Source organism: Neolamprologus multifasciatus, chromosome 15 (genome assembly GCF_963576455.1).
Source record: "Neolamprologus multifasciatus chromosome 15, fNeoMul1.2, whole genome shotgun sequence".
Classification (NCBI taxonomy): domain Eukaryota; kingdom Metazoa; phylum Chordata; class Actinopteri; order Cichliformes; family Cichlidae; genus Neolamprologus; species Neolamprologus multifasciatus.
This window is the reverse complement of record NC_140453.1, coordinates 39,167,547-39,190,355: the sequence shown is the minus strand read 5'-3', so window position 1 is coordinate 39,190,355 and position 22,809 is coordinate 39,167,547. Positions and strand designations below refer to the sequence as shown.

The 22,809-nt window shown below is 43.9% G+C and overlaps 3 protein-coding genes across 4 annotated transcripts in view; 2 read left to right on the top strand and 1 right to left on the bottom strand.

Annotated features, from left to right (window-relative positions):
- The first annotated feature begins 1,822 nt into the window (after positions 1 to 1,822).
- Positions 1,823 to 16,737, top strand: slc60a2b (solute carrier family 60 member 2b). Its single transcript, XM_085134204.1, has 4 exons — positions 1,823 to 2,415; positions 9,600 to 9,768; positions 9,849 to 9,965; positions 12,738 to 16,737. Exons 1-4 carry the CDS (start codon positions 2,128 to 2,130, stop codon positions 13,988 to 13,990), a joined length of 1,827 nt encoding a protein of 608 aa, XP_084990330.1. The 5' UTR covers positions 1,823 to 2,127; the 3' UTR covers positions 13,991 to 16,737.
- Positions 9,964 to 12,700, top strand: LOC146502738 (uncharacterized). The gene has a single exon (XM_085134217.1). The coding sequence runs from the start codon at positions 10,420 to 10,422 to the stop codon at positions 11,047 to 11,049; it is 630 nt and encodes a 209-aa protein (XP_084990343.1). The 5' UTR covers positions 9,964 to 10,419; the 3' UTR covers positions 11,050 to 12,700.
- rev3l (REV3 like, DNA directed polymerase zeta catalytic subunit) overlaps positions 15,856 to 22,809 on the bottom strand; it is an 85,486-nt gene continuing 78,532 nt past the window's right edge. For both annotated transcript variants that reach the window (XM_085134202.1, XM_085134203.1), the window contains exons 24-32: positions 22,523 to 22,631; positions 21,893 to 22,099; positions 21,575 to 21,684; positions 19,717 to 19,831; positions 19,421 to 19,558; positions 18,995 to 19,185; positions 18,289 to 18,535; positions 17,338 to 17,553; positions 15,856 to 16,923 (exon numbers count right to left, since the gene is read on the bottom strand). In XM_085134202.1, the coding sequence (XP_084990328.1) occupies positions 16,783 to 16,923; positions 17,338 to 17,553; positions 18,289 to 18,535; positions 18,995 to 19,185; positions 19,421 to 19,558; positions 19,717 to 19,831; positions 21,575 to 21,684; positions 21,893 to 22,099; positions 22,523 to 22,631 (1,474 nt within the window). In that variant the 3' untranslated portion in view covers positions 15,856 to 16,782. The remainder of the gene's footprint in view (positions 16,924 to 17,337; positions 17,554 to 18,288; positions 18,536 to 18,994; positions 19,186 to 19,420; positions 19,559 to 19,716; positions 19,832 to 21,574; positions 21,685 to 21,892; positions 22,100 to 22,522; positions 22,632 to 22,809) is intronic.

Sequence of the window (22,809 nt, the reverse complement as noted above, 5' to 3'; positions counted from 1 at the left end):
GAGTTCTAGAAGAGATCAGGTAGAAATATCACATTTGCCATATCGACTTCTCCTTACTGAGTCCATGTTAAACCTAGAATTGAATTTAAAATCCTCATTCTACTTTACAAAGTCATGAATGATCATGTCCCTTCATATCATATAGGCCTCACAGTAACATATTATCCCAACAGGGTTCACCTGATTCAGTCAGGATTTAGAGTTCATCACAGCACAGGAACAGCACCAGTGTAGGTTACTCATAATCTTTTTATGGCATTCTATGCAGAGTCAGCGTATGGGCAACTGATAGAGGATTTGATACCAATCACTTTGCTATTCTATAAAAAAACAAAGCCATAAAAGGAGACTGAAAATTCATATCACAGCAAGTAAGAACCACCGTAGGTTCCAAACAGCTAGCACAACAGACAGTGCTTGCTGTGCTCTTTATTTTTTCCTACAGTGCTTAGTCCTTGTTGTGCATCGTGTGTGTTCAGTGTGTTTTTTCAGCTGCTCTCCTTCTTGTTGCAAGCTCCTCTCTGAATGGTCCCAGCGTGCTTCTGCATGAACGGGCAGAACTGATCAGAAAATATGTGACAAGTGTTCCAGACCTGCTCCCACAAAACCACATCATGCTGCCACATGAAGTACACTGCAAAACCTTTAAGATTTACATTTAAGATTGACTCCTGTATGTTTTCTTCTATGCTTATACTTGTTACGTCAAGGCCAGACTACTGCAATTTCTTATTAGAACCTCTCTTATAGGTGTTCAGGCTCCAACACACCACAGTGAGAGGGCTACGTCAGGTATTTTAATTAGAAGAAGTTAATTTAAAGTGGAGTATTTTACTAAATAACTACAATTTCACAAGTATCTGTAATAGCTTTGACATTTCTGAGTGCTATTGTTACCAATACCTTTGAAATTAAAAGACATTCTTCTTCTTGTTCTTAAGGAAATATAAGATTGTATAAATTGTAGTTCATAAATAAGGTCAAATATAATATTTATATGCACTAATGCATTGGCATTAGCAGTTATTCTACATAGCTGAGAATTTACAAAAGAATGTTGGACTTGAAATGTTTAAGGGAGAAAAGGGGATTTTTAAAATTCAGGTCTTTGAAGTCAGTTCAGTTTTATTTATATAGCACCAAATCACAACAACATTTGCCTCAAGGAGCTTTATATAGTAAAGGAAACACCATACAGTAATACACAGAAAACCTCAACAATCATATGACCCCCTATGAGCAAGCGCTTTAGGGACAGTGGGAAGGAAAAACTCAATTTTAACAGGAAAAACCCTCCAGCAGAACTAGGCTGAGGGAGGATTGAGTGAAGAAGAAACACACAGTGCATCGTGGGATGCCCCCAGCAGCCTGGACCTATTGTAACTTTGCTGCCAAGTAATCAAACAGTTCTTACATGCTTTGGTTTTTATTTGTGCTCAGCCAGTTTACTTGGTACAAACTCTAGATGGCGCCATGTGCTTTCACTACTGCCAGGCAGAAAAGGCTTCTAACTACTACTATGACATGTGCAGCCCTGGATCATTTGGTGCTCTTGAGCTGTGAACAGCCAGTGGAAACAGAGGTCTTACTCTGCCATGATTTCAGGGTACTGAAAAGCTCATAAACAAAGCGAAGCGATCGCCTGTTTTGGCACATGGCATTCTGGGTTTTGCATAGGTCCCAGGTTCATTGATTTGCAATAACACAAAAACGAACAGGTGAAAGTGATAACATTACAAAACAGTGCTTGCTGATTAATATAATTAAAGTAAAAAAATATTCAGGTTATTCAAAAGGAAGGTGTCTCTTTACACACGGAGTGAGCATCAATCACAATAGATGATCTTTGCAAACCTTCGGCAGCCATACAGGCAGCAGCTGTTGACATACGGAGGGATTCCACGGATGCAGCGGTGGTACCCTGCAGTCACCGTCGCATTAAAGATGTCCGACTCAAAAAATCAGTGTATTTAACCAACTGCGGCCTTCAAACACGAGGCGCCAGAAGGGGAGGAGATAAAATACTCGCTTTATTATCTGTAGTCAGTCAGCAGTTAGCGGCGTTGTGACAGCTCACCATCACTCCCAGCAACACACACTCTCTCTCTCGGTGCTAGACTGACAGCTATGTCTACGTCCGTGTTCAATGACACGCGTGACACCGATATTAAAAAGAAGCACGTCCATTTCGCCAGTATGGAGGAGAACGACAACGACGACCAGGAGGAGGACACCCTGTTTGACAAGAGGAAGGACACCGGGCGAGAAATGGAGAACGCACTAAAGGGGGCGAAGAGAAAGCCCACACAAAACAGCGACGACCGGGTGGAGGTGGTTGGCGGAGGAAGGGGCGGCCAAGGAGCAGCCGGCCGCTGGATGGTTACGCTCGCGCTCTGTGCATCTTGCCTGGGCTTGGTAAATAGTTAGGAGTGGGAAGTTAGCTTAAACCTGCCGGTTCATTAAACAATTCTCTGACTTTTCTCATTCCTTTAAAAAGGAAATAAATTGGTAATTTTTAAATAAATAAATATAATGTGGTAACTGAATAGATTTATTAAGCTGGTTGGGATATCTACAACAGTTAACTAGTTGGCTAGCTAGGGTTATATTAATGTTATCCGTTAGCATAACCAACATCAGTTTATAGCCATAAACCGCTAGCTTATCACGGCTGTCCAATATTCATTTGCGTTCTTTGGAATTTCTACTGAAGTCTACTCCAGGAAATTAATTTGAAATGTCAGAAAATCTGCAGTTACTTATATAGTACCGTAATATAGTAGATTTTGGCCTGTTATGGTTCTGTCCAGGGTTGTAAACAAAGGAGACCTTTCAATTTAAGTAGTACTTTGTGTCCTTTTGACTGGCCCCACATGTCGGTTGCCTGTATAGTTGTTATAAAGGTGCAACAGAATGTGAATCTACGTACACAAGGTGGTCACATGTGCTTGTAACTATTGAATAGTAAGCAATATTATGGTTGTAATAGTTCAGTGAATGCAGCAGTATCCTGCACAACCGAATTTTCATAGTTGTAAATCTCGCTCTTCAACTATTCATTCCGCATCAGATTAGTGAAATCCACCTGCACACACTGGATGACTTTCTCCTGTATTGTTAACTAGGGTTGCCACAAACAATTATTTTGATAGTCGACTAGTCAATTTTGAAGTTTTTACAGCTACTTTCTCGCCTGAAAATATGTTAAACGTTTATTATGTGACCCAGAAAGAATAATAAGAGTAATACTAGAAAGGGAAAATTTCAGAAGAAATTTTAAGTGTGCCTATGCCGCTGCAAATCAGTGTCGTTTGCCATTCATCATTCAGCCCCGATTTGCAGACGCTGTGCACAGAGGTTCATGAGCAGAAGTCCCATTGTACCACGGCAGACCCGACAATGTTTGCATGAACACGCTTTGTAGCATTACTTTATTGACCACTTTTCACACATGGTTTCTGTACCCACACAGCTGGCTGTAGCTTTTCATCTCACAGCCCGACACACACCAAAAAAAACACCCGAGAGAGCACAGACTTTACGCCTGAGAGGCGTGATTGCAGATGCCGCTCAGGTTGGTCCACCTCTCCTGCAGCGGCGCTGTAGACCACGCCCCGCCACACACATCAAACACGTAAAATAAATATTTATGCACTTTTTGTTATTTTTACACAGTGTTCTGAATGATTAACAATGGTCTACAGCCAATCTTGTGCATTATTATACAAACTTTGGTTGTAAGATTCAGATAACTATTTAATAAAAGATAAATATTTTATATGAGAGTAAGAAAGAAAAGTATATCTTTGTGTCCCCCTTTCCCTGTTAATGCCCTACCTGCCCCCCTGGCAAAAGCTTTGCTAGATCTGCCCCTGCACAGTTACCAGCTGTCAGCTACTTAGAAAAGGATCTTGGTGTTATTTGTCTCTCAGAAACAGTTCATAACTTCCCTTCAACTCATTCATGTCACCTAAAAGGTAAACCTGTTTCTCCATCACCAGTTCAGCTCTGATGATTCAGTAAGGACATCTCCTGGTTTGGACCAGCCCTTTTCAGCTGTGGCTCCAGCAAACATCAGCTGATACTAGAAATTAAAATCAAAGGAATTTTAACAACAGCTGATCAACCTTAAACGTGCTGCTGTTGTTTAGCGCGATAAACAAACAAGAGAGAAAAGCCAATCATTGATAAGTTTCATGACTGAAGTTTCAACAAGCAAGAGAATGACAGGAGAGGCTGTCATAAAGTTCAACATCAGTAACTTAGCGCGCACACAGCTGTATAGAAACTCCGTCGTGCTACAAATAAACTACACCTAAACTCGGTTTATATCTGACCCAAATAGAGTGCAGCTCATAACTTCTTACCTGAAATTCAGTTCACCTCACGCTGCCTTCGGTTTCCCTTATCCACGATTGAGCTCCGCGTTAGCCACCACCGGTCGATCGGCGGCCGCCTCGCCGCCTCGTATGTCTCTTTCCCGCATGTCCTTTCTGTCAGGGCTAGCTGCCCTTTGTTGGAGCTCCGCGTTGGCCACCACCAAACAACTCAGTTATTTTTCCCACATCGACCAGCATCTGGACAACCACCTTTCACTGTTTATACCGTTACTAAAATTAATAAATGAATTATCCGCTCATATAAACGAAAAATAAGTCCAACTGAAAAACAGTCTCTTGGCTATCAATCGGGTGGTGAAACGAGTGTCAGCCGCCTCACTGTAAGCCAAGCCGGGGTGCTTTTTAGCGAAGAGACGCTAGCCGCGCTAGCTACTTAGCCGCGCTAGCAGCAACATCGTAAGTTGCTAATATGGGATGTTTTGACAAAACGAGCAGATATTTGCCATTTACACACCTACATTCTCGCCTGAAAAAATCTTAAAAGTTTATTTTGTGACCTAGAAACAGTAATAAAAGCAATATATTAAACGAAGTGGTGGCCGCCATTGTTTGACTCGGTAGAGGCGTGCTATGAATTGTGGGATATGGAGTTTTCCACCAAGCATACGCCCTTGAGGTTACCGTAACTATTCAATGGTTCGCGCAACCTTAAAAATTCCAAAGGTTCCTGAAAGCAGCGACGCTGTGCGCGCCGTTGATATTGTCGTCATTACGGTAATCCAAATACGGGTAGACAGGCCGTACCACCCCGACATACCACTAGAGAGAGCCAACACACCACAAATGAAGTCTGTTTCTATGGGGCCAAAAGTTGAATCTTTCTCATGGGCCTAGAAATGGGCCTAAATTTGCACTAAAATCTAAATATTTAAAAAACTATAAAAGTCATAAACACCAAAAGTCATAGCATACTAGTTCAGACCCAGCCGCACAAAATGATATAACATATGTGAACCTTGTCTCAAAACTGTGTGGCACATAAGCGCGGGAAAATTTTCACTAAAATATTAATATTTAAAAAACTATAAAAGTCATAAACACCAAAAGTCATAGCACACCATTCCAGATCCAGCCGCACAAAATTATATAACATATGTGAATCTTGTCTCAAAACTGTGGGGCGAGTTTCGCTGCAAAATTTCAGGCGGAAATTGAGGAATAATAATAAGAACTAGAAAGCGAAAATTTCAGAAGAAATTTTAAGTGTGCCTATGCCGCTGCAAATCAGTGTCGTTTGCCATTCATCATTCGGCCCCGATTTGCAGACGCTGTGCACAGAGGTTCATGAGCAGAAGTCCCATTGTACCACGGCAGACCCGACAATGTTTGCATGAACACGCTTTGTAGCATTACTTTATTGACCACTTTTCACACATGGTTGCTGTACCCACACAGCCGGCTGTAGCTTTTCATCTCACAGCCCGACACACACCAAAAAAAACAGCCGAGAGAGCACAGACTTTACGCCTGAGAGGCGTGTTGCAGATGCCGCTCAGGTGGGTCCACCTCCCCTGCAGACCACGCCACACACATCAAACACGTAAAATAAATATTTGTGCACTTTTGCATTCACTTGTTGTTATTTTTAAACAGTGTTCTGAATGATTAACAATGGTCTACAGCCAATCTTGTGTATTATTATACAAACTTTGGTTGTAAGATTCAGATAACTATTTAATAAAAGCTAAATATTTTATATGAGAGTAAGAAAGAAAAGTATTTCTTTGTGCCCCCCTTTCCCTGTTAATGCCCTACCTGGCCCCCTGGCAAAAGCTTTGCTAGATCCGCCCCTGCACAGTTACCAGCTGTCAGCTACTTAGAAAAGGATCCTGGTGTTATTTGTCTCTCAGAAACAGTTCATAACTTCAATTCATTCATGTCACCTCAAAGGTAAACCTGTTTCTCCATCACCAGTTCAGCTCTGATGATTCAGTAAGGACATCTCCTGGTTTGGACCAGCCCTTTTCAGCTGTGGCTCCAGCAAACATCAGCTGATACTAGAAATTAAAATCAAAGGAATTCTAACAACAGCTGATCAACCTTAAACGTGCTGCTGTTGTTTAGCGCGATAAACAAACAAGAGAGAAAAGCCGATCATTGATAAGTTTCATGACTGAAGTTTCAACAAGCAAGAGAATGACAGGAGAGGCTGTCATAAAGTTCAACATCAGTAACTTAGCGCGCACACAGCTGTATAGAAACTCCGTAGCGCTACAAATAAACTACACCTAAACTCGGTTTATATCTGACCCAAAAAGAGTGCAGCTCATAACTTCTTACCTGAAATTCAGTTCACCTCGCGCTCCTGCCTTCGGTTTCCCTTATCCACGATTGAGCTCCGCGTTAGCCACCACCGGTCGATCGGCGGCCGCCTCGCATGTCTCTTTCCCCGCATGTCCTTTCTGTCAGGGCTAGCTGCCCTTTGTTGGAGCTCCGCGTTAGCCACCACCAAACAACTCAGTTATTTTTCCCACATCAACCCGCATCTGGACAACCACCTTTCACTGTTTATACCGTTACTAAAATTAATAAATGAATTATCGGCCCATATAAAGGAAAAATAATTCCAGCAGAAAAACCGTGTCTTGGCGAGCGATCGGGTGGTGAAACGAGTGTCAGCCGCCTCACTGTAAGCCAAGCCCGGGTGCTTTTTAGCGAAGAGACGCTAGCCGCGCTAGCTACTTAGCCGCGCTAGCAGCAACGTCGTAAGTTGCTAATATGGGATGTTTTGACAAAACGAGCAGATATTTGACGTTTACACACCTACATTCTCGCCTGAAAATATCTTAAAAGTTTAATTTGTGACCTAGAAACAGTAATAAAAGCAATATATTAAACGAAGTGGTGACCGCCATTGTTTCACTCGGTAGAGGCGTGCTATGAATTGTGGGATATGGAGTGTTCCACCAAGCATACACCCTTGAGGTTACCGTAACGATTCAATGGTTCGCGCAACCTTAAAAATTCCAATGGTTCCTGAAAGCAGCGACGCTGTGCGCGCCGTTGATATTGTCGTCATTACGGTAATCCAAATACGGGTAAACAGGCCGTACCACTCCGACATACCACTAGAGAGAGCCAACACACCACAAATGAAGTTTGAAATTTGTTTCAGTGGGACCAAAAGATGGAGCCAACACACCACAAATGAAGTCTGTTTCTATGGGGCCAAAAGTTGAATCTTTCTCATGGGCCTAGAAATGGGCCAAAATTTGCACTAAAATCTAAATATTTAAAAAACTATAAAAGTCATAAACACCAAAAGTCATAGCATAGTAGTCCAGATCCAGCCGCACAAAATTATATAACATATGTGAACCTTGTCTCAAAACTGTGGGGCAAGTTTCGCTGCAAAATTTCAGGCGGAAACTGAGGAATAATAATAATAAGAATAATAAATCTGACGAATAGTAATAAGTGTGCCTCTTGGCATAGGCACACTTAATAATAAGAATAATAAATCCGACGAATAGTAATAAGTGTGCCTCTTGGCATAGGCACACTTAATTAAAACTAACTAGCTGCCGCCATTGTTGGAAACTACGCAGGTCCGCACTATGAATTCTGGGAAGCTGCTTCTTCTTCTTCTTCTTCAGGGTTTAACGGTTGGCATTCTTGTACATGCAGTGTTGCCATCTTCTGTTTCAGTCTGTCATTACACTCTTAAATCCTACTACTTAGTCCTGCGTCTTTTGGGATCTTACAAAGCTTCAAACGACGCATCGACTACGAAATTGGTCGTCAACGATTTTGATAATTGACGTAATCGTGACTAGTCGACTAATCGTGGCAGCCCTATTGTTAACCTTTTCTCCCCCCATTGGGCCTGGGGAAGAAGATTCAAGTGTTGTTGTTTCAGCATCAGATTAAGCTGTTAAAAAGGTGGGAAAATGGAAACTTTTATTACAGTTATTTAAGGATTGATATCAATCAGCTCTGACTGATGCCAGTGTCAGCTCTGCAGTTTTTGTTGTCACTGAGTCTGAACTCAGTGTAGAGAACAAAAAACTTGGAGGCTCTGTGAGCAAAAGCTCCACTTCACTTTTTTGTGTGTTGTGAAGCAGTTAGATAAGCATGCTGGCACTGGTAAAAGGATCGGATAAACTCTGAGGATTCTGATTCCAATGTTCAGTTTAGATTAGATTAGCCTTTGTTGTCTCCCTTCGAAGAAATTTTGCTTTGTCATTCAAGAAAAACCATCACATAAATTAATCGTCATACCATTTCACATGCACACACTTACAGTTTACTTATTACTATTCAATGGTTTGACAAATTGGAGCACTAAAGAAAATATAAATATAATTTGAACAACTCACAATTTGGTACCTTGTACCTTTTACCTGATAGTATTAGCTTTATACTCTCTAGGTTTTTGTGTAAACCGTGTGATTTATATCTCTAGGAATTTTACAGATCTGAGCTGACAGACAGGTTACTAAACTGTGTAGTATTGCCAGAACAGATAGCAGATTCAGTAGTTAGCATATAAAATAAGTAAAGCTTTCATCCACCCCAGGGAGCTTAGAAAGTGTAAACTCTGGACAGACTAGTTCTGGCACTAATGAATCTAGTATACATGAGAGTCAAGGTGTGTGAACGAGTAGAATTGACATTTAACTGTTTTTGTGTTTTCATTAGAAAAGCCAGGTGCTGTCTAGTTATACAGGAGTCCACCTTCATCTATAGCATGGTGTTTAACAGTATGTGAGGGAGTGTAGTCTTAAATCATGAGCCGAGGTCCACAAACAGTAATCGTGCATAAGCTTAACTATTCTCTAAATGTTTATATTATATCAGTTATAGTAGTTAAATAATCATGTGCAAATTAGCAGGGATCAAAAAAAAGTTTAGATTCGTTTAAATTTGTAAAGATTTTTCAGTCTTAATTTTTCTTCAACAGAAATCCTAAAATAAACATTTGTGCAGTATGTGTTGATACGTTGCCACTTCTGTCTTCACCTCGTGTCTTGTTGCTGACAAAAACATAGGAGGAGGAGGTAAAGTTGTCATTGGGGATGAGCAGAATGCACAGGGTTGGAAATGTTAGTTTAGTTCTCCTAGATCCTGTTGCGATCATTTGTCATTGATTTCTCAAGGAGATGAGACAAGTAGGACAATGGAGGGAGAGGAGTGGGTCCAACAACAACAGAGGTCCTGCAGTCGTGGCTTGCTCTAAGCTTTGTCTTATTTTCTTAGGGGATGTGTATCTCAGTTCTTGGCCCCACACTGGAAGACTTGGCTGCAAATGTGAACCAGGATATCGGCAACATCTCCTACATCTTTGTTGGCCGCTCTGCAGGCTACGCCGGCGGATCCCTGTTAGGAGGCATTCTCTTTGACTGCATGAACCCCCATCTCCTGCTAGGTACCTTTCTAGCTTGCTGTTCTTGCTGGCCGGCCAGTCATTTTATGAGATTGATTTTGCCTCCTGTGGTAATCTTCTAGGTTTGTCCATGCTGCTCACGGCTTCTGGAATGTGTGCCATCCCTTACTGTAAGCAGGCTCTGCTCCTCACTGTGTTCATGTCCAGCATTGGGATATCCATGGGTGTTATAGATACAGGTAAGTAAACTATTGATATTCACTGTATCAGTGAAAGTTCAATGATTTTAACGGTCAGCCTCAGCTGATGAGTTTGTGCAGGGCTCAGAGCCACAAGTGGCTGTTTTTACCTCTTCTTCTCGTCATTCTCTCTCCTGCTGTGGTGATGCATGTTTAAATGAGGGCATGGCTTATCTGCAGCAGAGTGAATAAACAGTAGTGGAGTCCTGTTTGTAACATTGAGGGAGATGGTATGAGTAATTCAGTGCAATAGACATGGGCTGCTGGGAACTTCCCATGATATGATATGACATTCCTTTTGGCTCTCGGAGGAGGCGGACACACTTTTTCTCCTCTCCCTTATCTCCCTTATCTTCCCTGCTTAGTTCTTATGTCCTTGTCTAGTCGCGTGTTTTTTGTATTACTTTCTCTGGAACACTCTCTCACAGTCTGTTTCTAAAACCTAAAGAGAATTATGGATTTGATAAACTGGTCTCTGAATGCTATTGACACCCTTTTCTCAACGAGAAGTCTGGGCTCAGGAGAGCCTGAGTGCCCTGGAGGGACTTTCCCTGCCGGATACACGATGGACGGGTGGCAGACATGGAGGATCGTGTGCCTGGCGGGACTGTCGATCGAGGACGCTGAAGATATCTACCTATTCGGAACCATGACAACAGGGTTCTTGCTGATTGGAGCTGGCTTGGCCCTGGCTTATCGGAGAATTAAGAAAGCGGAACCGGCTGTTCAAATCCCTCCAGGGCTGCCCGCTGGGATTGAAACAATGGGACAAGGCACAACTTCTCAGAAAGGGCTCACTGAGTGCAGCATGGTTAAGAGCTTGGAGGCGCTTATGGCTGCAGTGAATACTCAGAATAACACCTCTGAGCGTACATTGGATTACATCAAGGAAAAGTCCACTCAGAACAACACCTCTGAGTGGAAGTTGGATCACATCTTGGAACAGCTGACTGCGGTTGTGAGGTCTCAGAATCTGCTCTTTGAGCAAAAGAATGACAAGACCACAGAACTGAAGGTTAATAACATCATGGAGAAACTCGCGGCTCTCCAACGGGAGATTGAGAGACCAGTGTCGGAGTGTTAAAGAACAGCTTGAAATTCTCATGAGTTGTTGCAAAAGAAAAATTACCATCATAATCCGGCTACTCCTTCGGCACCAGCTGTGGGCTCAAGGCTGGAGCCGAACAAAAACTCCCTGATAACGACTGTGTTTAGTCTGTTCCTTCCCATTCCATGCAAGGCCACCTGGGTTGGCTGGAAGACTGTTTACTTAGCTTGGCAGGGCGAAGGACACTGTCTCAGCTGAACTATGGACACGCACACACATACATATACTGATACTGATAAGCACTCACCGACACATCACCCTCCCTACCCTGGATCCAACGCCACCTCCAACGCTTACCTCCCCTCTGATGTGGACATCGGGTCAGCTGGAGGCGCAGTCGAAGATTGCAGCGGTCCCAGATCAGATGTACACACTGGAACTCTTTCCCATGTTGCTGTCTGTGTTTATTGTGCTATGGTGTGTTGATATCTGTGCATTCCTGTATTATCCTTTTGTGTTACACATTTCGATGTTTTTTTCCTCGCTACCTAGCCTGACCTGTCTCCCCAATGTGATGTTTGTGTATTGTATGTACGGTTGGCAAGGTCTGTCATCTCGGTTGTGGGCAAAAGACCTGCAGCTGACAAATAAAGGCTATCTCATCTCATCCCATCTCATATACTGAGCATTTATTCTCAACTTGATTCTTTTCACTCTACATGTGTTTGTCCACCACTTTAGATTTAAAGCTTCAAACCACGTTACCAACTCATCCACAACGTGCCTTTCCTGTCTCCCTCTGTTCATCCCTAACTGGTGGCCAGTTTTTCCTTCCGACTGTTGCCAAGTGCTTTCTCATTAATGTTGTCTCATTGTGAGGTTTTATCTCTAACGCTGTAGGCTCCTTACCCTAAAATACAATGTTCTTTGAGTTGACTGTTGCTGTGTATTGGTGCATACGTAAATAAAATTGAATGAAAGCGAAACTGTGGAGAGAACAGGGCACCAGTGGCAGACCTGCTAGTTCTGGTGTTCTGTGGTTCAGCTGTAAGAACAAAGGTCTCACTGAGGGAGAGTGGGCCCTCATAGAGTTTGTTTCCAAAAGGTTGTTCAGAAACATGCACAAGTAGCATGCCGAAGGTAATTTGTAGCACTTTGGCAGTGCTTCACCTGATCCTCCTCTCAAAAAACGAACAGATACTTGTCCTGCTGTTGGGTTAATGCTCTTCGAAGGCCCCGTTCAACTCTGCTTGTGTAACGTCTCCTCTCCTCTATACTCTTGAGACTGTGCTGGCACACACAGCAAACCTTTCCTTTTCGGGGTGTTGTCTGGTTGTTGCTTCTTCAGTGCACCTCTTTTCACTTTGATGTGCACCAGAAGAAGTGAAATGAATTCACAGTGAATTATGTTTCCTTCCTGCAAATTGACCTATAAAGACCTTACAAAGACATTTACAAACTGTTTTGAAATCTTGTAAATCTTGCATGTAGTTACTGCACCACATGGTATTAGGCCTGTAGAATAATCCTTCATCTGCTTTTGCTAACAGTGGTAGCTTATTCTTAACATCATAAGAATGGAAACTTGCCGATGGAGTTATTTGGAGTCATTCCTTGTTTTGTCTGATTGTGATTCTTCTGTTAATCTTTTTTTTTCTAGTTTAGCCAAAGCAAAGTGACGCTTGTGTCTCCATTCTTAACTATGTGTTTCTCCTGTGTGTCAGGTGGTAACGTGCTCATACTGGACACGTGGGGTGAGCAGTCGGGGCCTCACTTGCAAGCGCTGCACTTCAGTTTTGCCGCTGGGGCCTTTGTGTCTCCTATCATAGCCAAGCTGGTGTTTGGGACTGACTGGAAGGGCACTGAGGCCATAGCACCAACCAAGAGTACGCCTTCCACAGAGCCCAAGGTGACCAAAACCGTCAACACTCAGGGAGTCTCGCACAGCACCCTCAACTCCACCTGGGCCTACATCGTGATCGGTGCTTTTGTCTTTCTCATGTCCTTCCTCTTCTTCATCCTTTATTCTCGCTGCAGCGTGTCACGTGCAAAACCCCGCTTGGCCTCAGGAAAGCCCCTGGTGGCCAAATATCATGTGGCTCTTACAGCCCTCCTTTTCCTCTTCTTCTTTGCCTACGTCGGTGCTGAAGTAGCATATGGCTCCTTCATCTTTACCTTTGCTAAGGAGTACATCCACATGGCTCAGGCGAAGGCAGCTGGGCTAAACTCCCTGTTCTGGGGGTCGTTTGCAGCGTGCCGTGGGTTAGCCATCTTCTTTGCAGCCTGCATGTACCCGGGAAACATGATCCTGCTCAGCCTGGTGGGCACCGCTATCTCCTCTCTTCTGCTCTGCTTCTTCAACAAGAAAGAGGAGGTCCTGTGGGTGTGCACTGCTATCTATGGGGCTTCCATGGCTGCCATCTTCCCAAGCGGCATCTCGTGGGTGGAGCAGTACACCACAGTAACGGGGCGCACAGCGGCAGTTTTCGTGGTGGGTGCAGCGATGGGCGAGATGGTGCTGCCAGCACTCATAGGCTTCCTGTTCAAGAGGTTTCCAGAGCACCCGCTGCTCATGTACCTGTCACTCGTCACTGCCACCTTCACCTCCATCCTCTTTCCAGTCATGTACAAGCTGGCCTCAGTGAATGACGAAATTGAAAGCAGTGAATCCCAACGGGCACTGCTGGACTCAGGAGCTGATGAAGATGAGGATGAGGAAGAGCAGGATAATGAGGCCGATCAGTTGAACGACGCAGACTTTGAGGTCATTGAAATGGACGATACATCAAATTTTATGAATTCACCAAGCAAGATGTCCTCTCCCCCTGATGTTATGGCTCTAACAGACAGCCCCACTGCCCAAACCACACTGGCGTCAGAGCCTGCAGGCGCCGCTTTCTCAGAGAGCATCTCTTTGGTAGGACACTCACCAAGACAGAAACTGCTGCTCTCTTTGGACCAAGAGAAAAGAGACTGAGAATGTCGGCTCAGTGACATGCCTCAACTGTCCATTTGCTGTCCAAGACCTGGAAACTCCAACATAGTTACTGTTTGTACTCTAGTAAAGGAAGCACTGACTAAGCAGTACAGCTTATAAATCATACACACGCTTCCGCAGCTCAATTCAATGCATCTTTTAAAGCTTTTGGACGTCTGCTGGACAGTGAAGGATCAGATGTTGAACTATTGCTATTTTCTTATAAATCATTTGACAGTGTGTTTAATATTGTTGTGTCCTTATCCCCTCTGTAGTTAGGTAAAAGGTAAGGCTAGAATGAAAGTAAGAAATAGATCAGATATCAGCCTGATCCTGACTCAAAGAACTTCACTGGGATCGTTGGCAACAGGTCAATCTATTCAGTTCAGTTCTATGTTTACTATGCCTTCCATCAGCAGTAGAGCACTGATTACAAACGGGAGAGCTAACATAGCATGGATGAAGCCAAAAGCCAAGGGACAGCAAGTTGTTATACTTCTTACATGAATGTTTTTATGTTTGCGGTGTTTTTTGACTTCAGCTAAGACTTCTCTGTCAGCTTCTCTCTTTGAGTTACTGGTATCACATTGGAGCTAGACAAACATGGATTGATGCATCGCTAGAATTCAGTGCCTTGTTTGAGGACGTGAGGAGAGTGGAACCAGGGACAGACAGCTAGCCACCCCCTTAAAATAAAATCTTGCACTGCAAATACACTATATTGCCAAAAGTATTCACTCACCCCTCTAAATCATTACATTCAGGTGTTCCAACCACTTTCATGACCACAGGTATATAAAATCAAGCTCCTAGGCATGCAGACTGCTTCTATAAACATTTGTGAGAGAATGGCTTGCTCTCAGGAGCTCAGTGACTTTGAATATGGTACTGTGATAAGATGCCACCTGTGCAAAGTCCAGTCAGGAAATTCTGTCACCATTAAATGTTCCACAAAATGAAAGTGATTGCGATTGATAGCAGCTCAGCCACGTAAAATCAGACCGGGGTCAGCAACTTTGTGCACAGTCAATCACTGCAGACTTCTAAACTTCATGTGGCCTTCAAATTAGCCCAAGAACGGAGTACAGAAGGTTACAGAATTGCAAAGTGCAATGCAAAGCATCATATGCAGTGGTGCAAACTGCATATGATGCCACTGAACTCTAGAGAAGTGGAGAGGTGTTCTCTGCAGTGACAAATCATGTCTACATCTGGCAATCTGATGGAGGAGTTCGAGTTAGACTTGTTTGACTGCATTGCACTAAGTGTAAATTTTTTTTAATGGGCTTGGGCTTGCTCCCTTAGTTCCAGAGAAAGGGACTCTTAATAATTCAGCATACCGAGACAATTTCATGCTTCCAACTTCGTGGGAGCAATTTGGGGATGGCCCTTTCCTATTCCAGCACAACTGTTTCTAAAGACATGGATGAGGAAGTTTGGTGTGGAAAAACTGGACTGGCCTGCACAGAGTCTTACACCTCAGCCTGACAGAGCACCTTTGGGATGAATTAGAGCAGAGCCAGGTCTTCTTGTCCAACATTGGTGTATGACCTCACAAATGCACTTCTGGAAGAACACTTCTAAACCTCGTGGAAAGCCTTCCAGAAAAGTTGAAGCTGTTATAGCTAAACATGGAATGTCACTCAAGCTCATATGTGTGTGTGAAGGCAGACGAGTAAAAACTTTTGGCAATCTAGTGTGTATGATGAGCTGAGCTGTACAGTGTATGCAGCTGTTTTCTGTTGCGCTTTTGTTAAAACTGGATTTCTTTTTCTTTTTGGTCTTGTGCTGTAATAGGTCATGTCACTGTGATTCCTCTGATTTTTTCTTTTAAGCTCCTGATTTAGTGAAAGAAAGAAGGCATCTTTATACATTGATTTTTTTATTTTATTATATCAATCTCAAACCTTCACCCACAGCAATGTCCATTAAAAACAAACAAAAAGGATCTCCTTCATTATAAGTTTTTACATTTTTACAAATCCACAGATCCTGTGTACGGCTGCATGGAGTGGGAGGGTTAAAGATCAAATTTTAATGTAGTTTGAAGACGGTTCGCACAGTAAAATTGGAAACGTACACAAAACCATATATCCACAAGGAAATAATAGACTCTTCATGGCATAAATGACCAAATACAGTATTGCAGCAGTCCCACATTTAAAAATAAAAAATGGAGAGCTTTCCAGTTTCCATACTCTGTAGTATGAACTGTCAAATCTGCCAAAACAGACAAGGTTAAAGAAACAGAAAAATGGCACCTTCAAAAAGAACGCATCAAACTGCTTTGATTGTGTTCATGGTTGGAGCTGTAGTTGGTTAATGCACAGTGAGATTGGAGATGGATCTGTACAGGAACTATTTACAAAAAGACTGCAGTCAGTATAAAAAGGAGAAAAAGTCAATTAGTGGTTTGGGTGTAGTTCGTCTCTGAATTTATAAGATCTTTAAAAACCAGTTACAGTGAATACACAATACGACACATGTTCCATGATTGGACTGCACTCAGTCCCGCAACAGGCCATCTGTTGCCGTGTCATCAAAAAGATCAGCTTCATTCGGCCCATAGCAGCTAATGGAGATGGCAGCAAACGAACACACGGACTCTTCCACTGGAGGCATGAAGTAAACAGTCTCCATACTCAGAGAAATACTTTGAGACAAAATGAGAAAACCCGTCAGGGCTCAATCAAAGCACCATTTAAACTTTTACGACCAAATGGACAAACACTAAGATGGAAGGCCAGGGATTAGCACCAAATCAGTGGGTGGCTCTGGGACTCGGGAGCCAATCAGAACTGCTCCAGCAGCTGACGGAGGTAGGGGGCCTTGGAAAGTTGTCTGTTTACCCGGGACAGCTTGTAGAGGACGAGACAGTCGAGGGACACGCAGGGAACCTGCCGCTCAGCACTGCCACTGCAGTTCCTACAGATCTGTATGCAAACAGAGACACAAGCACACAGTGATCACACAAGGATGAGCTCTGGTATGGACAACACTCACAAACATGTCACTACTAGTCTGACCAGAGAAAAACTGCGGAGTCCGACATTGTTTAAGCAAAGCTGCACACCAACTCAACCCGAGTGATTGCCGCCACCAGGCATCATTACTGCTGACGTCAATTGCTGTCTTAATAAATCTAGATTTATCGCCAGAAAGCAGTTTCCGTGTTCCTTCAGTGTCGCCTGCTTTGAGTCGTATCAATTGGGTAAATGTTTAAAGACAGTGTAACAAAAGCAGGAAGAAATAAATACTTGTAATCACAGAAGTTAATGGTCCAATTATTATTCAAAACCTTAACAGGAGCTCAGAATTTCATATTCTGTCCGTCCTCAACTTCTCACCTTCAGCAACTGCTCTTGCTGACTCTCCCACTGCCTCATGTCCTGGTAGAGTGTAACAGCGACTCGCTGAGGTTCAGCACGACACCGTGAGCACACACCCAGCTGGGTCAGCTCATCACACACAGGGCAGTGAAGCGTGGTGAAGTACTGGGAAATTGTCCCCTTCCTCCCCGCTTCCTCCCCACCCACCACGGAGGAGCAGGATGCCTTCTGGATCTGGAGAGAAAAGAGCGATGTAGCTGAAAACACACGTTTGATTGATCACTGCTGCTGGACTATATGCAGACACATGGAGTTAACATGCACAGCATCTTCATGGACATAAAACAGTGTGAACATCATGATACTTTTCAGGTTTGTTAAGAATCCTACCGAATATCATTAGATGCTGAAGGATCAGAGATCAGAGATTAAATTTTTTTAAATACAAATACACACATTCGGGATTTTGTGTGCGACTCTGTTTTCACTGGGAAAAACGAAGACATAATAGGAGTCAGTGGCACTGGAGCAGCAACCATTTATGTATCTGACTGTGATTAGTAGCTATGCCAGCAGATGGCGTGTGCACTCTGTCAGACTTCAGTAAAGAAACAAAGACGGAGGCGGCAGCACTGCAGCTTGACTCATTTAGTCATCAGCAGGAAGTAGAAGAGATCTCTCTTCATCCTTTGTTCTCTCTAAATGACAGACTGCTTTTATTTTGACAAGAGTGGAAGCAGAGGGTGACCTCTTTGACTTGCCACAGTCAGTCAAAGGAAGATACCAATTAATCTAATTCATCCTCCAAACTCAGTATTAAGTTGATTGTGTGTCTTTATGATGTTCCTGATTCTTTTTTTGTTTTGAAGGGTTTCTTATCTCCACTGCTGCTGCTCTGCTTCTAAATGGCAGCGGTGAGACAAAAACAAAAACATCACAATGGCCCGTATGTCTGCAAGTTGTCCTCACCCTGGGGAGCTCCTGGTACCAGCTGAACACGTCGACTCCGATCAGCTGGAACATACGGGCCAGTGGCGGCAGGATCTGCTTAGTGATGTAGTAGGTGGCATTGAGGCGCAGGGTGGGGTCCTGCAGCACCTCGGTGGGCCGGCGGACCAGCTGGATGAGGGGCACGCCGGGTGTGCCGTACACAACGACATAGGGCACCCGCTCGCTCACACGTGGCTCCAGCCTTCGGTCATAGGCCATCATCCGTCTGAGGCGAAGCAGAACAAAAATGAAGTGACAGCAGATGATGCAGTTATTGTTTACATCACACAGCCAACATGTTCAAATTAGCAGCGAGAATGTGTGCTGGTGCTCTGAGAGAGAAAACACAAAATAAAGCAGATGAACTGAAGCAGGGCTCATAAATGCTTCTTCCTTGTGCATCTAAAAATCTTTTTTTTTGTCCTCCACTCGTTAAAAAACAGGTTGCTTAGCAACACTCAGGTACTGTACAGGCTAGTGCAGCCAGACAATGAACACAGTGAGGGAGGACTAATTGGATTCACGCTGGGTACTGTAACTGTAGCTGACAGCAAGCTCTTACTCACCATCCTGTTCTCTGCTGCACGCACACACAGACACACACACACAGAGCCAACCAGCAAACATTTATCCAAGCCACACTCCTGACTTCTCCTGTACTGTGACCACACATACACACACACACCTGGTGAGTTCCAGTGCAGGGATGCAAGCTCCAGGTCTGTACGAGCCGCTGCCCCGGTACTCCTTGGCGAAGGTCAGATCCTGCATGCTTGCCCGGCCATCCAGAATCTTCATACACTGACGCTGCACAAACTGCTTCACCTGGCTAATGTCACGCGTCTCAAACAGCAGCTTGATGGAACGCTCCAGAATCTAAGGGGCACATGAGTAAAAGAACACAGGCATAAGAGGATGAAGATAAAATTATTTGCTGGTAATCCAAGAGAGGTGTTAATGCTGTTTAATGTGCAAGTGGAAGGAGACAACCTTTTCCCTGACTGACACAAGCAAAGCGGTCTGAGTAAACGGGAGCAGGAACAAGAGTGGCATGCCTGCGATTGGTGTACAGCACAGTGAAAATGAGGGGAAAACATGGTTTGCCTGTTACCTTGGAAACAGCAGGGCAGCCGTCGCGGCGCACCGTCTCAATCCCTTTGGCATCAAACACGGGCTCCTTTTGGTCAAGGCTCTCATACATGTAGCCCACGTAACGCTTCTTTGTCTGCAGAACGCAGGGCAAGTACACCTGACACACACACACACACACACACACACACACACAGAGATAAATAACTACGTATAATGTGTGGAGACTTGTCCTTGTCTTACTCGCTCCCTTTGTGTGTGTGTGCACGTGTATTTGCGCATATGTGTGTGTGTGTGTGTGTGTGTGTGTATATCTACCTTCTCAAACTTGAGCTTGATAGGCTTGGGGTTGGTTGCAGTCACTGCTTCTGCAATCTCTTTGCCGATCTTGAAAGCCTGCTCTTTGGTGGCTCCTTTCAGTAAAACAAACATGCTGCCAAACACACAAAAACACACAAGGCTCATTACTAATTCTTATCAAACAACCTGAACTACATACTACAGTGGTAAACGATACGCTCTCAGAGGCTTCACGTTTGGCTCTGGGCTTGAACACATCCCATGTAGACGAGCGAGTCTGGAGGAAAGTGTGTCCCATACAGTGGGGCAAAAAAGTATTTAGTCAGCCACCGACTGCGCAAGATCTCATCCCGTGGGGTCAAAATGATCATGAGAACGGTGAGCAAAGATCCCAGAACCACACGGGGGGACCTGGTGAATGACCTGCAGAGAGCTGGGACCAAAGTAACAAAGGTCACCATCAGTAACACACTACAACGGCAGGGAATCAAATCCCGCAGTGCCAGACGTGTTCCGCTGCTGAAGCCAGTGCATGTCCAGGCCCGTCTGAAGTTTGCCAGAGAGCACATGGATGATACAGCAGAGGATTGGGAGAATGTCATGTGGTCAGATGAAACCAAAGTAGAACTTTTTGGTATAAACTCAACTCGTCGTGTTTGGAGGAAGAAGAATACTGAGTTGCATCCCAAGAACACCATACCTACTGTGAAGCATGGGGGTGGAAACATCATGCTATGGGGCTGTTTTTCTGCCAAGGGGACAGGACGACTGATCCGTGTTAAGGACAGAATGAATGGGGCCAAGTATCGTGAGATTTTGAGCCAAAACCTCCTTCCATCAGTGAGAACTTTGAAGATGAAACGAGGCTGGGTCTTCCAACATGACAATGATCCAAAACACACCGCCCGGGCAACAAAGGAGTGGCTCCGTAAGAAGCATTTGAAAGTCCTGGAGTGGCCTAGCCAGTCTCCAGACCTCAACCCCATAGAAAATCTGTGGCGGGAGTTGAAAGTCCGTGTTGCTCGGCGACAGTCCCAAAACATCACTGCTCTTGAGAAGATCTGCATGGAGGAATGGGCCAAAATACCAGCTACTGTGTGTGCAAACCTGGTAAAGACCTATAGTAAACGTTTGACCTCTGTTATTGCCAACAAAGGTTATGTTACAAAGTATTGAGTTGTATTTTTGTTATTGACCAAATACTTATTTTCCACCCTGATTTACGAATAAATTCTTTACAAATCCTACCATGTGAATTCATGGATTTTTTTTTCACATTCTGTCTCTCACAGTTGAAGTGTACCTCTGGTGCAAATTACTGACCTCTGTCATCATTTTAAGTGGGGGAACTTGCACAATCGGTGGCTGACTAAATACTTTTTTGCCCCACTGTATATGCAAAGCATGCTGCAGTTTAAAACTTCTTCTTCTATTTGAGACTCTGCAGGTCAGAAACAATCCAATTCCCTGTCTGCCAAACACAGCGGCAGCTCTTCTTTAACGGACTGTCAGAAACGAAAGCTGTTAGCTAATTGGTGCAAGTGTTCATGAGAACACGGCCCAGGTACAATCAGACTTACACATCATCACAGCGTAGTGACACACAACAAAGCTGCTGGTCATGTTCACACTCAGTCGGAGACTATCGAGTGAAGTTATGAATTTGTGAGTAAAGTTGTGCAACCTGTAAACCTGCCTGTTGTGCAGATAATGGAACAGTGACTACAGGTTTCCCATGTGAGGACACAAACACTGATCAGGCCTAACATGATTACCACTGACAGTGAATAACACTTTGTAGAGGTCTTACCAAGGGCATGCGTACTACTTATTTACATCTGAGTAAAAGTCAAAAAGTCTTGTAAAAATTGCTTACCTGTCAGTGTCTCCGTACACAACACGCGCTCCCCATTTCTTCGTGTCATTGACCATCCTGATGGCCCTCTCCAGGGTCTCTCTGGCTTTGTGAACAATGCTGTCTCCAACCTGGACATAGCAGATTTAATAAATATTGGAGCAAAGGGGTTACAACTACATTCACAGCAACACTGATTCAAGGTAAAGGCCCTACAATAATACAGAGAAAATAGTTTGATTGAAAAAAAACAAAACAACTATTTTCATGGATTATATACTGGTACCGTACTGGGAGTGCACAGTACAGAGACCATATAGCAGCTGCTGCTGAGCCTACCTCCACACTGGGCATGCGCCCAGAGTAGTTAGCAGCGGTGTATCCAAAGGTGACGTTGGCTATGAGCTTGAGTCCGAGCTGCCGTGCGTCCAGCAGCTTCGTCAGGGATTTGTCCTGCTTGTAGGTTTTCATGGACTGCTTCACCATGATCCTTGTGTTGAGGATTTCCTCCAGCATCATGGGCAGGACACCTTTACGCACTGAAGACTAGAACAAATAAAACATAGATCATTTAAAACACTGAATTATTTTACAATGAAGAAACATAAAGTAGGGTTGCACCAAAACTCTAAGAAGGACCTAAAAAGGGCCTGATCTGCATCATGGGGAAGCGCTGTAACTTAGAACGCAAAAAGCAATTTAGAAGTTTAGCTTTAGGCCCACAATATCTCTCAGTGTAAATAACGAAAATAAAGATGTTCCTGATCTACTGTGAGAGCTGCTTAAGTAGCACAACAGGGGAAAAACGGGCAATGTGGATGAATGGAACCACAGAGATCACAAAGTGGGTTTTCTTAGGAGGCACTGGCCCTTCACAGCAACCAATGAGACAATCCATCACAACACCAACACTAAGAGCTTGGTGAGGTCTTGTCAGAGACAACGGTCATGATGATGAGGTTGCTGTACCTTAACGAAGGCGATGCCACCAGGCGACACGGTGATGTCGTTGCGGAGCTGGTAGAGGAGCTCGGGAGGGACTCGCAGGGAGGTGCAGCCAAACTTAAACTCATCAGGCCTGAGACAGAATGTGAATAAGAGCACCAGTTCAATCACTTAACATTATTCTTGCAACGTGAATATTACTGTCTGGAAAGACAGCGTCAGGTATAAGTGAGAAAAATGCTCGTGTAGAAATCTGAACTGCTACGTTTTACAGCACCCCACTGAGCTGACTCTGCTGAGGATGAAGCCTG

Coding starts and splice junctions, on each gene's coding strand:
- LOC146502738 (XM_085134217.1), top strand. CDS start 10,420: ATGGATTTGATAAACTGGTCTCTGAATGCTATTGACACCCTTTTCTCA.
- slc60a2b (XM_085134204.1), top strand. CDS start 2,128: ATGTCTACGTCCGTGTTCAATGACACGCGTGACACCGATATTAAAAAG. Junction 2,416..9,599: donor GTGCATCTTGCCTGGGCTTG/GTAAATAGTTAG, acceptor TTATTTTCTTAG/GGGATGTGTATCTCAGTTCT. Junction 9,966..12,737: donor CATGGGTGTTATAGATACAG/GTAAGTAAACTA, acceptor CCTGTGTGTCAG/GTGGTAACGTGCTCATACTG.